The 18,079-nt window shown below is 46.1% G+C and overlaps 1 protein-coding gene across 4 annotated transcripts in view; it reads right to left on the bottom strand.

The window, feature by feature from the left end:
- Positions 1-17,966, bottom strand: part of cbfb (core-binding factor subunit beta) — a 34,394-nt gene extending 16,428 nt beyond the window's left edge. For all 4 annotated transcript variants that reach the window (XM_061246322.1, XM_061246323.1, XM_061246324.1 and 1 more), the window contains exons 1-3: positions 17,519-17,966; positions 16,680-16,766; positions 13,614-13,730 (exon numbers count right to left, since the gene is read on the bottom strand). In XM_061246322.1, the coding sequence (XP_061102306.1) occupies positions 13,614-13,730; positions 16,680-16,766; positions 17,519-17,596 (282 nt within the window). In that variant the 5' untranslated portion in view covers positions 17,597-17,966. The remainder of the gene's footprint in view (positions 1-13,613; positions 13,731-16,679; positions 16,767-17,518) is intronic.
- Between the last annotated feature and the right edge of the window lie 113 nt (positions 17,967-18,079).

Genomic DNA, 18,079 nt, shown 5'->3' with positions numbered 1-18,079 from the left:
CCACCGGCCGGGCGGTCAGCTGGGAAGCGGGAGAAAACCGCCGGAGCCGTGCGCCGTACCCCCCACAGCCCAACGACGAGGAGAGCAGACCTCACTGAGAGAGAGAGAGAGAGAGAGAGGAGAGAGAGAGGGAGAGAGGAGAGAGAGAGAGGGGGAGAGAGAGAGAGAGGGAGAGAGGAGAGAGAGAGAGGGGGAGAGAGGGGGAGGGAGAGAGAGACCGAGACAGAGAGAGAGAGGTAGGGTGAGAGAGACATACAGAGAGAGACAGACAGAGGGAGAGAGAGAGACAGGGAGAGACAGAAAGAGAGAAAGAGAAAGAGAAAGTGAGTGAGAGAGAGAGAGAGAGAGAGAGAGAGAGAGAGAGAGATGGTGCCTTTGGTCTGGTTTGGTTTGCTTCCGCAGTGGTTTCTCACAACAGGGTGTCGTGACCAACATACACAAGACTAACATACACATGTACACAAGTGTACACATATTTGCACCCCACGACAATATACATTGTACCTTAGATTAGCCTGGTCTTGCTTTTTTAGGTCTTCAGATTTCCTTTTCAGTCAAGTCACTTGATATACAGGAGCTAGATAACAGCTACAATTTCGACATCAAATCAGACACACTTATCTTTCACCCACAGTACAGTTTGACTGGCTGCGTGAGATGTGCGTATGGCTGGTAGTGAATGTTAGCACACAACGCCATGTTGGTTAGAGACCTCGCTCACAGAGAAAACAGCATGCTCACCTCACAAAGTTTGGATTTCAGGCCGATTACCACCATAGTTCTCACACAGCTTGACAACATTTTTTTAAAGCAACTGTGTGACTAACCTAGCCTACTCAGCCAGGTGCTTCACAGCCCTGGCTGCGCATCAATAGTGAAAGCGGACCCGAAATGCGGAAGAACAAAATCCACTTTTGTCAATACAGCAAATTGAAATTTAACTGAAATGAACTGGAAAAAGAGACATAAGTCATAAGGGCATTACCACGACATAAGGGGAAAAAAATATGCCTGAATTTTAAACTTTAAATGTCCACAAAAAGCTCTAGGAGAAAATCACTAGGAGAACAGAAAAAACGCATCAGACTAGCGGCAAATTACGTCACAGCTCGCCATAAACAGAGGGACAACACGTGAGCCTATTTTTGTAGGCCTATGTCTGTAAACTGTATGTCCACATATATGTTCATGTGTTCAAGGGTGTATGTTTGTGCTTTGGCAACATAAGCCCTATCTTGTCATGCCAATAAAGCATTTTGAAATTGAATTTGATTTGAGAGAGCGGAGAGACGAAGGAGAAAGAGAGCTAGACCCCCTCTCTCTCTCCGCGGTGAAACGAAACGTTTTAAGAGCCTGTGAACCCCGCAGGAGCAGAGCAGGTCAGGGGCGGCGTCTGGGCCATGCGAGCCAGGGCAGGGCTGGGTGCTCACACACAGAGGAGCATTGTCCCTCCCCCTCCTCAGCCACAACCTCGTGAGCTGGGCTCTGAGGGAGTTTCTGTCAGCTGGATCATCCTCCTTCCAGCGTGAGTGTGTGTGTGTGTGTGTGTGTGTGTGTGTGTGTGTGTGTGTGTGTGTGTGTGTGTGTGTGTGTGTGTGAGTGAGTGTGTGTGTGTGTGTGTGAGTGTGTGTGTATGTGTTTGTGTGCATGCGTGTGTGAGTGTGTGTATGTGAGTGTGTGTGTGTTTCTGAGTGTGTGTGTGTGAGAATGTGTGTGTGTGTGTGTTTGTGTGTGTGTGTGTGAGTGTGTGTGTGTGTGTGTGTGTGTGTGTGAGTGCGAGCCGTATGTCTTCTCAAATTCATGTGTAAAAGAAACAATGGACACCTGTGTGTCTGTATTTACATTTCTGAGTGGGTATGTGTTCTTGTAATTATATGAATGTATATGAGAGATTGTGTCTGAGTGTATAAGTGTGTATGTCTGTGTGTGTGAGCACATTGTACGTCTACTCAAATTCATGTGTAAAAGAAACAATGGACACCTGTGTATACGTATTTACATTTGTGAGTGGGTATGTGTTCTTCCAATTATATGAATGAGAGATTGTGTCTGAGTGTGTGTGTATGTGTGTGTGTATGCGTGTGTACGTGTTAGTGTAACATAAATCCCCAAACGCAAGAATAATCATCTCGCAATTGCTGAGCTCAGAGACAGAACGTGTGGTTATTCTCCAGCTCCATGGTGTGTTTATGAGTGCTTACTCACACAGGGTACATGTGCAACTGTGACTCATGGCTCAGACAAGGGCCCCATTAGGGCTCTAAAGGACTGCTGCATCATCACAGGCTCCCCCTCATTCCTTCCTACAACGTCCACCCCCCTCAAACCCCAAAACAACAAGGAACTGTAAAACCCCCCTCGTGACATGTCATGCGGTGATGAATCAAACCAACCGAGTCATCCCATGACAATACCCCAGCTGACCCCCCCAGGCCAACTCAGCAGACAGCTCACCCCTTACCCCTCGGCCTCCAAACCCCAGCACCCCCTTCCACCTGGCCCAGGCCCCCGTTAGCTCCCGGCCTTCCCAGAAGACTCTGCTGTAACGTGGCTCTCCGGGCCCTGTCCCAGGCTGACTCACCCCTCTGGGGCCGGTGAAGAATCACACAGGCACTTCTGTTCCCCTCCTCGCCCACAGGACGACCTATGGCCCGGCAGCTGCCTAACCACTCAACCCCCCTAAAACTCTGCCCACGCACCCACCTCTGGGCCCCTATCCACCCCACTCAACCTCCTGCCACCACCCGTCCCCCGTCCCCTCAGCACGATACTGCCAGTGGTAGAGCAGGTTGTGCTCAGAACTACGGCCTTGAATTCTCACCTGCCCGCTCAACCCCCTCCCTTGCCCTCAGCCCCTCCTAACTGCTATACCACCCCTGCCCTCAGCCCCTCCTGACTACGAGACCACCCCACTTTTGTCATTTTCAGGCAGTCAGCGAATTCCACAGTAGAGGAAGATGCTGGAACGCGGAGCCTGATAATGCCGGTAACCCCCGCTGATCTGAGATCAGTAGCAATTGCCCAATTGACCTGAGCTTCACACTGGGCGGGTCCGGTCGCGCTGGTCGCTGGGGGAGGAGGAGGAGGGGGACCCAGGGGGGTTTGTGAGGGCGGGAGTCTTGTGGTAATGTTGGTTGATGCTCATTGTCTTGACCCCAGCTGCTTTTCCTTTGAGAACCCCCCCTCCCCATTCCTCACTAGGTCTGTTGCTGCTGATCGGATAGCAGGCAGGAAGCCTGCAGAGTGTGAACACAGCTCCACTCCCCTCTCACAGCTTACTGACCTCTGCCCTGTCCTTAACCTTATCCTCCTCCGTCACTTTCATTTTCCCTCGTTCCTCACATCTCTCACACACACACAGCTCCGGGCCATGCGTGACCGTGTTGCTGGAAAACAGGTGCCCCCAGGTGCAGCTGCAGGTGGCTGGGAGTCTACGCAAAGCCGGCTGGGATAGATAGAGCACGCACTGCATCGTTTCATCAAGGGGAGGTGGGAGCCAGGAGCTTAACGTTCACTCGATTGTCTCTTGCGCGCGCACACACACACATACAGACATATACATACACACACACACACACACACACACACACACACACACGGGAAACCCCCTCCGCCTCCAGCACCTGTTGCAGAGACAATGCGAGTGGTGTTTAACCCATCATGTCACCCCCCCAGGGTCTTTACCCCACACCACCCAGCCTCAAATCCTGTAATTACCCCCCTGCTGCCAGGCTGTTGTGCCCTGCACCCCTCATCAGAACCAAAACCTACACGGCAAACAAACACATGAACCCCAACTCTCACAGACAAAACCCTACACAGCAAACAAACACATGAACCCCAACTCTCACAGACAAAACCCTACACAGCAAACAAACACACAAAGCCCAACTCTCACAGACAAAACCCTACACAGCAAACTAACGTGTAAACCCAAACTCTCACAGATTAAACACTACACAGAAAACTAACATATGAACCCCAACTCTCACAGACAAAACCCTACACAGCAAACTAACGTGTTCACCCAAACTCTCACAGACAGAGGAGTAGAAGCTTTTGAAACATTTTGAAACAGCCGTTGACTTATGGACTCAAAACATATCACTTATTACAGACTGAAATGATCCAGTGGCAATAAACCTAAAAGCAATCATGAGTTGGATCACTGCCGGGAGAGCAAAACTCTGTTTGGTTCAGTGGTCTAGTGCTAGCCGGTCAGCTAAATTATAAATTGACTGTCTGTCAAAACGATAATGCATGATTAATTGTTCATCAGTTAATGTGTCCAAAGAATTGTCTCTGTCGTGGAACACTTTTTTCGGGACACATTCATCCTCCTCACCGATGAACATAAACTCAGCCATCTTCTGAATGTGGTTTAGGTCGAGTTGGATGTATCTTGAGTTTTTATCCTTATTTTGGTTGCTAAGGATTTTAAGGAATTCCTTAAGCCCTAAATTTTAAGATAAGGAGAAAAACTTATTTATTTAAGTTAACCGCCTCAGGGAGAAATGCAACTCATTTTATTTCAAGGAAATCTTAAATTAACTTTTAAAGAAAATCTCAATTTAAGATGCTGTGCAACCAGCCACGGAATTAAATTATTGAAAAAAAAAATGATAGTCAGATATCATCGCGAATAATAATCCAACCTAAACTGCATAAAACACAACCGTCAGGAAGATCAAGAAAACCCCGCTTATCGAAGGAACACAGGGCGCCTGGAGATCAGCAGGAGTGACCAGAGATAAAAGAAAACATTTAATGCTTAGAGCTCGCAGATTTAGCAAAAATACATTTTTATGGGACCTGGGCTCGTAGAGGCGCAGTCAGGCGGTTGGTATGGCATCGCTTTTCGGCCGAGCAGGTGCCAAGTGAAACATACTGCAGATACCAGAGCCGGCTCCACGGGCAGACAGAAATATCACTTTCCGTCCTCCATGTTAATTACATAGCAGGGGTCTGGGGAGGGGCCGGGGGAGCTTGAATGCAGCCAGGTGTTTTTTTTTTTTCCCTTTTTCCTTTAACTTTTCGCTGATGCTAAGAATAGATAAAGTGGCTTTACGTTTCGCCGTCTGGCCTTCCCGCTGGACACGGCGGGAGGCGTTAGCACCGTTAGCGCTGCCGTCCTCCTCACATTCTCACATCGGAGGTGCGAAGGTGGCCGTTTAATCAGGTCTGCTCGCAGCGAGCCTGCGCGCCGGGCACAAACGAGGCGAACGCAAACATTCTCTAACTCATTCTACAATGGACTGCTACCCGAAAACATTTGGTTAATATGAATTACAGCCCAAAAACATACTACATATTACGTAAAATATGAAATGGGCTGTCAACAGGCTTTTCATCCTGTCCTCTATACCCACATACAGACCTGGCACTATGGGTGTATATTATCAAAAAATATACAGTGCAGGCCATAAGTATTTGGACAGCGAAACCTTTTTTTGTGGTTTTTGCTCAGTACTCCAGCCAACAAACAGTTGAAATAAAACACTGTGGGGTTAAAGTGCAGACAATCATTTAATGGTTTAGTACATAGTCCCCCACAATTTTAGATTGTTAATATGTATTATTTCAACTGCTTGTTTGCTGGAGTACAGAGTGAACTGTACAGGGCTGTAGTTCTCAGGGGTTATGGTATTCAACCCCCCTAATATTCAAAATAAATTAATGCCCTTGGAAAATTCACAATGAAAACATAAATCAGGGCAAGTTTACCTTCAACAATGGGGGAGACAGAACTGTCAACGTTAGGCACACACAGCTAAATATCTGTTGAGGACATAGAATACCTGTGGTTAGAGGCACCCCTGAACACCACCCTAAATGCTAACAGAAACAAAGAAAAAAAAAAGAAAGAAAAAGAAAAAAACTCCCATCATCCAGGCAGTGTGTACTCAGAGCTAGCCCAAGGCAGACTTCAAAGTTGATGGTGTTATCTGGTGAACCAGGCAGGAAAACTTGAATAGACTGCAGTTCTCAACACAGATATGTTAATTTACGATTTCCCACGTGACATGATATATGTTTTTGCATAATTATCGGATGACATTGCTAAATGTTAACACAGAGAGCTGACCACAGGAGGCAGAGGGGCAATTGGGCTCTGGAGCCAGGGTTAGGGACTTTTCAAAAAACCTGTGACACTGCTCTTTCATGGGCAGCTTAGACACTAAAACCAGGAAGAGATCGCTGAAGCATGCGGGCCTTTACGATGACAGAAACAGCAGCGCTGGGATATGACGTGGCAGTCGGGCCAAGCTGAGCAGGCTTGTATCTACACAATCTCCATCCGCGTGAGTGTGGAGTGATACACAGATATGTCTGTTTACACAGATGGCAGTAAACTTTGTGCTGGAAAACGCAGTTCAGGGTGACCGCGGCGGTATCAGAACGGGACTGAGGGCCGGAGGGAGGTGCTGCTTCAAGGAGATTTAATATTGAAGGTCAGCAACGTCGCAGTCGACGTCGACCGGGACCTCAGGACTGAACTCAATTCATACACACAATCTGACCGTTGGCTGGAAGACCGCTAGCCAAAAGAGCGCTATGAATAAAATAAAAAACGGACCTACATTTTCTGTCATACAGTAATTGCAGTGCTTTAACTACTGAAGACATACAATCATTAATTGGTAACTGAAAAGTTTGCTGCAGGTCAGTCTGTCTGTCCATCTATCGCTTATATAGTGTCTGTTACAAGGTGTCACAGGGCACTGAATGTTTGAAATCTATTAAGAGTAGAAAATCTGAATCAAAGAATGAGGCAATACATGACATTATTTTCAGCAATAATATAATATTTTCAGAACTTAAAGAACGTACAGAAAAATGTTTGGACCTTCATTCCTCGTCTGGGGCGTAAATGATAATCCTCAACATTTCACAATTTACGCCCCAGACAAACACCACCTCTCTCCCCCCTGCCAAGGTGGCCCTGTTGTCCCCTGAAGAGGTCTGAAAAAGAAAATAGTTCCTGGAAGCGGTGACCACAAGTGTGGTTCAGCACGTACGTGTTATATTTCTCACCAGTTTCTCAACGTTTTTGGCGAAAACTGAGAAATTTTTTGCACAAAACAAAAACTGCAGCAGCAATGCAGGAAACACAATAAACCACACAATAAACAGGCCTACATCTACACCTATATCCACATTCACATTTGTCCAAGAATTTGCACCATATTACAAAAACACTAGCTGTGCAATTCTGTCTTTATTCGAGTAATTGAGCGTGTCAATGCAAAGCAGTAACACCAGGGATTCAAATGAGCAAACCTGCTGTGCCCCTGAACAGCACACAGAGCCTATAAATCAATCTCTGTGATGTTATTTACCTATAACTCCCCATGTCAGTATGGATTTTTGAAGATGGATCTCTTTGGCCTTCTGTATGTGGATCCATCAATTAGTGCCGAGGAAGGATCCTTTTTTGGGACACGCAAAGATCTAAAAGTGGCATCGATTTCTGACCTGTCTCTGCACCCGTGGCGCAACTGCTGTCTGTCTCATCGATCTATTCCAGGGACCACGTCTGATGTTTTAATAAATTCTGGTGCATTATTAAATTCTAATTTTTCTGGGGCTTCATTTCAGAAAAAAACTTTAAAAAAAACACGGGTGGAAATCTGTCGACTAGCACTACAGATCTGCGGAGCACAAAAATAATAATCTGCAGCGTCGACAAAACGGGCGCAAAAGAGCAAGATCGGCGATAAAATAAATAAATAAACCAATAAAGAACACCGTAAGATCTCAGATGACAAAGCCACATATTCTCTTACTTCCATTTCTCCCTTCTCGAACTTCAAACGAGAGCGTTGCGCTCAGGAAAAAACTTCACACACAGAGCCGCGGAGGATTGGAGAAGTCGCGCTGTACTGATTCTCCACCCCAGACGGCTGGAGCAGCGCGCGTGAGCTCTAATTGCCTGCCGCTTAAAAAGACGCTCACTTGTTTGTCAGAAGCGATTACCGCGCATTAACACCCCCGGCTTTTATTCGCTTCATTCTGTTAATAATTCATGAACCTCATCACGTTTTTAGAGTGTAAAAACACTTCCCGATGGAGAAAGAGTCGGTGCTTAATCCTGTTATATGGCACGATTTTCAACACAAAAGTCGACGTGGCAGACTCCAGAAATGTGATAATTGGAGATATTTCAGCGATGTCGTGTCAACGGTAAGCATCAGCCTCGATCCCCCAGACGCTCAGTCACTAAAGGGAAGTTCGTGACGGTTTTTGAGACTAGTTTCCCGCAGTCGCTGGAAGTGGCTATGACGGTCTAGCCATTTTTAGCCAGCATTATGCTTATTAATTTATTTGGCTTTAGACGAGACCATTGATTTGTCAAAGAAGCAACCAACCATGAGTTTATTAGTAAAGCAAGTTCCCAGAAATTCGGTGGGGAAAGATATTAATATCATCCTCACCAGGTGGATATTAGCCTACTTTACTGCATGGTCATGAGCCTAAACTACTGTAGCGGTGAAGGGGTCCAGAGTGGCAGAGACACTGGACTGCAGTAACTTCACTTCTATGTAAGACAGTCCCATTCAAAAGTGATAGAGTCAGACAGAAAGAGGGAGATGGAGGGAGACAAAGCTGGAGGAATAGAAAGCAGGGGTGTATGGTGGGAAGATGGTTGAGTGGCAGTGGTACAAGTGGTAACACAGTGAATGGAAACATTTTGTTCCAAATGTGTATATGTGCTCTGCCAAGTGTGTGTTTAGATGCATTAGCATGTTTGTGTGTACGCTGTGTGTGTGTGTGTGTGTGTGTGTGTGTGTATCTGTGTGCATCTGGGTGTTGTTTCTCTGCCAGTAAATATCTTCTCCAACACAGCATACAAACAAGGAGGATTTCCAGCATTCTGTGAAAAACCTCAACGGGGCTGGATTTTACGGTACAGAAATCATCCTTTTTAATTACAGGGCCAGCAAGATGACAGAGTATACCGAGGGCACGCTTTTTCCATAAAACAATTTACAACAATCAGAAGAACAGAACGGGGTGGGGGCGGGGAGACGTCTCGTGTACAACGGATACGGCCCAGCAGCAGGAATCAATTAGAGGGCTCGCTTTGATGATGTCATTGACAAGTGATCCGCTGTGTTTGAGGGGCTTCCGTTTCGCGCGGGTGAAAAACAAGAGCCCCACTGAGGAGCAAACCAGGCGACCGCACTTCTCCTTCAAACACTTCCCCTTCATCATCCCCTTCTCTTGCTCAGGGAGCTGCAGCGGTCACGAACGCGTTCACCCTAACATACACTCTCCTGTTCATTCCTGAGTCCCCACCACCACTTATACAGTGCACCCCACTCCGCGGGGGGGTTTAGGCTGCCTAAGGCAACCCATACCGCTTCTCTGATAGAAGCGTTAGCCGATGGCCGCCCACCTTCCCCGCGACTTCTCCGAGAGCAGGAGAATTTCATCTGATCCTAATTTTGCTTCCTTAAATAACTCCCCCAATGACAAGAAGCCAAATTAAAGCCTTCCCCTCCCTACCCTTTCTGCACATATTTTATCCCTTCTTTCAGGGGTTAACTGTCAGAACCGGCGCCGTTCTGTCGGGGTGAAAAAAATACAAACAAAAAAATACCCAACATCAGTCATGAATATGCAGATTTGACCCTGTTTTAAGTGGCGTGTGCGCACAGGGTCCAGGGCGCATACGTAGGCCCATTCTAGTCCCAGGAACAAGCTTTAACACACAAACTATCAGCTGCAATTCCTGTGGTGAGGACTCAGACGGCAGACATTTTCATAATCGAGACGGTTACTCTGAGAAACTCTTCAATATCTGCCTCCGAGCTAAAATTCTTACCCAGAGAGACAGAAACAGATTTATAGCGTCTACACAAAGAAAAAAAAAGTTCAAGGAGGGGGGGAAAACAAAGCCTGGAACACAATATTTGAAAATTTTGAATAGCTATGTACGTATAAAAAATAACGAATGAATCGTGTGTTCCAGTTTCACACTGTCAAGCAATTTCTGTATACTTAGCACACAGAGCTCACCCCAGGAAAGGGCCAGTCGGTATCAAAAGCAAAAAAAAACCCCCATAAAAATCCTACATTATGTTTAAATTGCAATGCAATCTGAAGAGACACTGAACCTCAGCGTCTTGGCCTGAGCGTATGGAGTGTGGTTTTATTTTTTGGGGGGGGGGGTTTGTGTGGAAGAAACCACACACAGGCAGAGGCTCAGGGACTGATGGCGTGGTCTGCAGAGTTGGCACAGAGAATATGGGCCAAACGGAGGATTCTTCAAGCTTCCGTGCACCGAGGGGCTCAGATTTCAAGCCGATTGGGTGAACCAAATGAGACGTATACAACGCAGATTAAAGGTTCCTCGTTTTTAAACAAAAAAACGGGGGGAAGGTAAACATGGCTACAACCCTTCCTTCCCTGAGGATTCGAGCTGGAGGCAGGACTTGGATACCTTTTGTGCCTCCGTGAAACCGAAGCAGAGATTCAGAGACAGAAGATGGTGGATCTCCACTCAAAGTCACACATTAACTCGTGAAAGGTGTCTAAACTAAAACTAGGCGAAACGAGAAGAGGCTATCCCCTGCTGTATGACATCCCTGGTCAATTCTCCCACTCGCTCCCTTGGTCACTCTCTGCAGATGAGCCTTACCCATAAATACCTGGGCGCCTATATCCCCTTTACAGAACTACACCATGCAGTCTGCCCTCACTACCAGCATTACCAATGAAGATCCACGGGCCACCATGGGAGAGTTAATCTGCAGGCCAGACCCCAGAGACCTGGAGATGGGTACTGTGATATTGGGGCAGGAGCAGGATCAAAACCGGATCAGGAACCAGGTCTAAGGGAGCATTAATTTGCAGAGAGTCTGGCAGCTGGGAGGCGCTGGTGGGACAGGGTTAACCTCTCCTCCTTCTCCTGGCCTCGCTGCCACCACTAAAATTAAGCTCCCCCACAGCTGGTTCCCATTAGCTTGCAGTGACATTGGGAGCCTGTACTTAAGTTCTACTGTTATACTGCGGGGCGCCCCATTCAGATACGACTGCACCCCCACCCCGCCCGCTGCCAAGATTTAAACTGGCCCCCATCCACTGGCACCGCTGTGCTTTCAGACCAGTTCGGGGGGCGTGGGGGGGGGGGGAGAGAATGTTTCGGCTAATTCAAACCCCAGAGAGAAGGAACGAGAGAAAGAGAGACAGAGTGAGAGAGTGAGAGGAAAGAGGGGGAGAGAATAAGTGGGAATTGGAGAAGCAGAGGGAGAGAGAGGCAGTGAAAGGGGTGGGGGAAGATGGACAGACTGACAAACAGAAAGAGAGAAACACCATAACATGCTGACTCCGCCCGTTGCTGTTCCTCCATCCTTGAGTCCTTCACTGCTGCATGTGACCTCTGATCCCACGGTTACCTTTTTTCAACACTGTGGTCAGGGTCACAAGCCACTAACACTCCACACTGAGAATATGTGGCCTTTCTCTGGTCCTGTGGAGTGCAGGCCACACCCAAACGATGTGGTCAATTGGGTTACACTCCAGGGACAAGGAAGGGGGTGGAAGTGCAAAGAACACCTGCGAGGAAGTCCCTTTACTGGACAGAAGGAAAACTGCACCTGAACTCTCCAAAAGCAGGACGTTGGCTCAAATCCACATTATGGCAGGCACACCATTCCAGTTCAAGCACGCAGTTTTATTAAAACGTCGTACAACTGACCTTTTCTAACCCAATACTCGGTGTTCACATCTGAGAGCAGTGGAATTAAAGCAGTGGCACTACAACATAAACAAACGCAAACTGGCCCCTGGAGGGTGAGAAACCTGGAGCATTTTCCAGAACGTGGAGACTTCTCAGTGTCTCTCAAACCTTTTCAGCCCATACTTTTTATGACTCAATTGACGTTTATCACTTAATTAACTTTTATGACACATTAATAGAGCCAAAAATTACACTCTTACTACCCTCTACCGCCTCTACCATACAGCCCCCACCCCCATGTGAGAGTTCTGAATAAAGAAGCCCAAGACTTCCAACCTTCAAACAGTAGGTGTCTGTTTTTACCCATCATGCACCTCTCCTTCAGGAGGGAAGCTTTTTGGTCAAAGCTCTTGAGTTGACAACCCTGTAACTCCTCCTACAGTTCTGCTGTGCGGTTGAGCACACAGTCATAATGGCTGTGGTGTGCAAAGCCCGAATTCTGTCAGTTTGTGCCCAGAGTTGGCTTCTCAAAACCACATTTCTCTTGACTTTTAGAGAAAGCGGAACTTTCTTAAATCTTGTGTCACACATTGACAGAATTAACCTAATTTTCTTTGTGGAAAAAAAAATGGAAGCACGTAGCTATAAATTGAGTGAACAACAGCGCGAGTGTGGAGCAGAGGAACACCACTGGAAGCAGAAGGTCCCTGACGGCTTGGAGACTGACACCCCAAGCCTGACGCCCCAGGCCTACAGGGAGCCGAGCCTGACACAGTGAGGCTGAACACCGCCTCCCAGCCAATCGCAGCCAATCGCAAACACACACACACACAGGCCAACTGCAGCTCTCTCCCACACCACACACACACACACACACACACACACAGGCTAACTGCAGCTCTCTCCCACACACACACACACACACACACACACTCAGACCCGTGGGACCAGACCGGACCGGGGTTTCCTGTCCAACATCGACAGCCATTTACAGCATCATAAAGGGAAAGACTCATTTGGCTAATTAAAGTGGAGATTGGGCTAATTACCGACAGAAGGGCCGGTTTCCCCGCCGACAGGTGAGGCGGCCTGGTCTCGGGCCGTGAGCACGGACGGGGCGGCGGTTTGTTTTTGAACGCGGCGGTGCAAACAGCTCATTAAAGCTGCAGCGCGCTTCGTGGGAGCGCGGGGGGCGGTGGGGGGGGGGGAGGCAGAGTTACCGCCGGGGCCTCTGCCCAGTGGACGCCTCACATGTCTGCAGAGCCGGGCCGCTCCCCGATGCCTTCCTCCGGCGCTTTCTGAATTATTAAGGACCGAAGATCGGCCCGGCGGCGGGGAGGGGAGGGCCGAGCGCTCCCATCGATTTCTCCCAGCTGCCGTCCTCACGTTTCTCACTAGTGCATTCCCGCTAGTGACGCACACCGCCACCCCCTGCCAATGCCCCACTGGGGCACAGAAACCCACCGTGGTGGCACAATTGCACTGCCGCAAGAAAGGGCCAACAGCTAATGTACATGTCTCGGTCCGGTCACAGACTCCCCAATACAGCCGAGCAATAGATTGTGTTGGGGGTGCCTATGACCACGGTTCACCCCATGCCCATGGGCGATGGTGGATTTTGAACACGGCCCGGTGGCAATGAGCAGGCAATGCAAACGGTCTCTTAGTGCGCAGGAAGCCCGTCGCTTCTGTTTTGCCGAAACAGCGGAAGACCTGAGAAATGAACACGTTTACCTCTGGAGAACTGCATGCTGTGATAGACAGAGAGAATAAGAGAGAGGGAGGGGTTGCCAGGACGTGAATCAAACCCCCAGTGTGCGAAACAAAAGCCCCGCTTCAATGTGAACGTTCAAGGATTCAATCAAGACATGGAAACCGTGGCCTTGGAAAAGTTATTTGGGGGTTTTAGGTTTTTTTTTTTTTTTACCTTTCCCGTTTCCCTCTCGAAGTCCACGTACTCCCGCGTGGGCGCCTGTCGCTGCTCCCCGTGCAGGTTCGCCGGGAAGAACTGCAGGGAGAGATTGGTTCCTGTCGCCACAAAAGCCTTTTAGAAAGAAATCAATACAAACAGGATCAGAAAGCAGGGCCTTCCATAAATTATGCAGTCAGTCATTTATATTTCACTTCACTGAGGGGGGGGGGTGGGGTGGAGAGAGAGAGAGAGAGAGAGAGAGAGAGAGAGAGAGCCTGAAGGAAGGGACAGCATTTAGAACACTCAGAGAAGAAAGAGGGGGTAGGGTGGGGGTAGGCATCATTTTCTCAATCTTCAGTATTGAGTTACACACATCTGAATCTGCTTTACCAGCATTCACTGCTGGCAGAACAAGATACAGGATACGCCTTCAAAAATACAGAAAAAGAGAGGGAGAAAAGAAAGAGAGAGCACAAGAGGCAGGGAACAGAGAGAGAAATCTATATATTATTTTAAACAAGCCCTTGCACTGCTATTACTAGCAGAGAGCTAAAACAGCTCATTCAATACCGGGAGCGAGATCCATAGCTAGTATCTGAAAAGAAAAAACGCAATTTTCATTTTTCACTATACAAGATTCCTCTACCCCATGCCATGTTGAGTCTATCACAGTAAAAAGCATCTATATATATATATATATATACACACACTCAGTGAACACTTTATTATGTATTTATTAGACTTATTTTTTTGATTTATTGGTCTTCTGCTGCTGTAGCCTATCCACTTTTGAGGTTCGACGAGTTGTGTGTTTAGAGATGCTCTTCTGCATACCACGGTTGTAATGTGTGGTTATTTGTGTTACTGTCACCTTCCTGTCAGCTCTGGCCCTTCTCCACTGACCTCTCTCAATAACAAGCCGTTTTTGCCTGCAGAACTGCTGCTCACTGGATGTTTTTTATTTTTCGCACCATTCTCTGCAAACTCTAGAGACTGTTGTGCGTGAAAATCCCAGGAGATCAGCAGTTTCTGCAATATTCAAACCACCCTTTCTGGCACCAACAATCATTCCATGGTCAAAATCACTTCAATCACATTTCTTCTCTATTCTGACATTTGGTCTGCATTTGTATGTGTTTAGTTGCTGCCACATGATTGGCTGAATAAATATTTGCATTAACAAGCTGCTGTACAAGTCTACCTAATAAAGTGCTCAGTGAGTGTGTGTGTGTGTGTGTGTGTGTGTGTGTGAGTGTAGTGTGTGTGTATAAATAAATATAAAACTGCCACACACGAGTCTTAATCTGCCAAAGATATTTTAAAATAGGGGCACAGTGGTTTATTGGGGAAATGCGCTAAAACACGCACATGTGACTGACGGGCTTCTTAAATGGAAAATGCAGAGAAATGTCTACCTTAAAATGCAATAGATTTACCCAAATCTCAGACAGAATTATACAAACTAAAAATAATAAAAGGGGTGTTGGTGGGGGGCTTTGCCGGTAAGCGACAGAATCATGACTGGTCACAAAGCGCCATCCTCAAAGTCCGTTTATCTTTCTGTTTATGTTTCAATTTTCATCCAGAACAAATAGCACAAAAAAAAAAGATCCAAATTGTATTTGCATTAAGCAAATTGCTTTCATTTCAAAGTCCTTTTAATGGAGACGTGCTTTCCCTCTCCGACCCAAGCACTTTCGCCCGGTTTATCGTTTTGTTTTGTTGCTGTGTTTTTTAAAAATATTATTCTCCGATTTGTGGTTTACAATTCTGTCTCTGAGGAACATGTTTGTTTATGAATTATAAATTATGATTACATAATCAAAGGGCAACTTTTGTTTAGACAGAAATGTCCCTCAGTGAATATAATTTTTCCGAGGGCATTTTAATTCACTTATGCTGGGGAACAACATTTGGTTCTCCAGTACATGAAACGATTAACATCGTGACACTTGTGCAGTCCAAAAAATTAAAATCAAAATAAATATTATGTCCGGTAAGTGTTATGTGTAGCTTAGGCTAGAAGGTATAGTGGATCAGCACTGCTCATCGGTCTGAAAGTCTTACTTTGACATTTAAAAAAAACTTTTAGTGGTCATAAAAACGACTTTTCTATTTATATGGATGATAAATCAATATCATTAAAAAATCATTATCAAGTAGGCTATGAGGTAACACACACCAGAAGTATTTTAAGACAATGAAGACTTACTGCAAAATCATCGAAAAGATTTCATACAAATACCTTAATGAGTACAGTAAGGGTACAAGGTGTTTAAATCCTATATCCTTTAAAGGAAGAAGCTGCATCTAATGAGTGGATAGTAATGAAATGTTTTCAGAATTAGAATAATAAAAAGTATGGCGAAAAATGCAAGCATAAGCTACAGACGAAAATAAAACGGATGGCTGAAAACGGGCAATGTTGACTAAAGATGAGTTTTACTAAATAAAGTAGGCCTACACAAATAGCCTATACCTGCTGTATGGGGCATGGGCTGCCGGGCTCAAGCTCATCATTTGAGCCCACGCACATAAAAAGTCAGATGGGTGGTGGGCTCAAACCGATTACGTATTACCGCAAGGTATTTTAAATACTGTATAATTATACCCATCTGACTCCACTACGCAAGACTTCTGAAAAATATCTCGCTGCGGATGACGGATGCGGATACTAGAGAGGAATGACTACTGGGCGTTAAATTCAGCCACGAGTAGACCTCGCGTTCCCATTCATTGTGAAGTGTCTATCGCTGTTCAGATTAAGTCATTATTTAACTGAGAATGGGGGACAATAATGAAACTATAGAGACAGTCAATTACTAACTTTGACACCTACGTTAATGTAAAGCCGTTTATCCAAACACTTTTTAATATTGTTTTTTGGCCGCATCAGAAAATAAATTATAAATAAGGAAGTAGGTTTCTTGCCGCTGTATGACAATCTGTCTAGTTCCGGGTAATTATGTGCAGCAATGAAAGGCATTAACTTAGACAAAATGCTGATCTTAACTGGTGGTGCTTAAGATGACAGTGATGTAGATTTTTGACAGTTAAAATGGCCAATGATAGACTACTCACTATTTCTGACCGTCCGTCCCGACAGGCATTCTGGAACCTGGCCTGCCTTTCCTCGTGCGGTCTGTCTCGGAAACCGGTGTATTTGATCTTTGAAAGAAAAGTAACAATGATGCTGTTAGTGGCAATAAAATAAACGCATGGCACCACGAACCTTTGAATCGTGACATTTGTTACGGCAATGCGTCCCTTCACATGAAGGCATACTGTAAACCGGCTGCTTCATACAAAAATAAACCTGAATCATAGCATGCAATAAATACAATTAAAAAATAAAACGTCTCGTTTAAACATTTAACTATAGGGTTAACTATGGATTTACTTCGACTAATTTAACGTTAAAATTAAACTTGGAAAATATAGACTATCGTCGTAAAACACAGTAGGCGAGCTTACAGACCAAAACACAATGTCATTGGAAATATGCGTTACAATTTTGAAAAAGGCCGCATACCTGATATTTCTTTTTCTTATCAGAATAATATTATCAACGCGTAACTATCATCAGCATACATCAGCGATATTAAAGTCTGCCAGTCAAGGGACTCGGCATATGACCGATGCGCTATGATATGAGCGAACTTCAAAACCATTCTTACTGTTCCCATTGCTGGAGATTGAAACAGGAAGTTTATACTAAGTATGTAACAAACATCAGTGTGTTCAAATTGACTATCTTGCACTCATGTGTTCTCTTCTTTTACAATGAATCATGATTCTTCCTAGTTTACTCAACAACTTCTTTTTGTTCTTGAGTTCTACCAGCGCTGAAATAACGTGGCTCGCAAGATACCAAGCTAGTTTCCGCCACTTTATACCGTGTTTGAAATTAATCGACTTACCTCACACTCCCGGCTGAGTTTTCTGAAAAATTCCTCATTTTCGAACTTGCTCCTCTGATCCGGGACCACTCGGGGCATCTTAAGCGCTATTTTAGCAATTTCCGTAGTTTTGTGTGTATGTGACTTCAGGAGAGAATATACTTTCAACTCCCCTGATCCCGCTTTTATTTTCTTCCTTCCTCTTTTTAAGTGACTCAGAGGGTATCGAAATGTGCTGTGGTATTTACGTTTATTGTATGGGACGTGATGTGGTATTCTTCCTCTGTCGGATCTCAAATAGGCTATAGTGTGGTCAGTGTCGGGCACTGCAGGCGATTTGGTTCGATTTCGCAATTGCCTATTATTCCTTGCTCGATCCCAGCGTGATACTGTCCTCTGACAACAAACGGTGCTCGCTCTACTTTAACCGTCTCTCTGCATGGCTCGAAGTTACTTCCTGGCTCCTCTGAGTCCGACTTCTGACTGCACACCCCTGAAGACACCCCCATTCACAATTCTCTCCACTACAGACACACAGTGCGCACGCGTCCAGCGAACCAGCACTCCCATAAGCGCGCAAGC

This window comes from Conger conger, chromosome 6 (assembly GCF_963514075.1).
Source record: "Conger conger chromosome 6, fConCon1.1, whole genome shotgun sequence".
Lineage (NCBI taxonomy): Eukaryota > Metazoa > Chordata > Actinopteri > Anguilliformes > Congridae > Conger > Conger conger.
The sequence above is the reverse complement of the archived record's forward strand: the minus strand, read 5'-3'. Positions and strand labels throughout refer to the sequence as shown.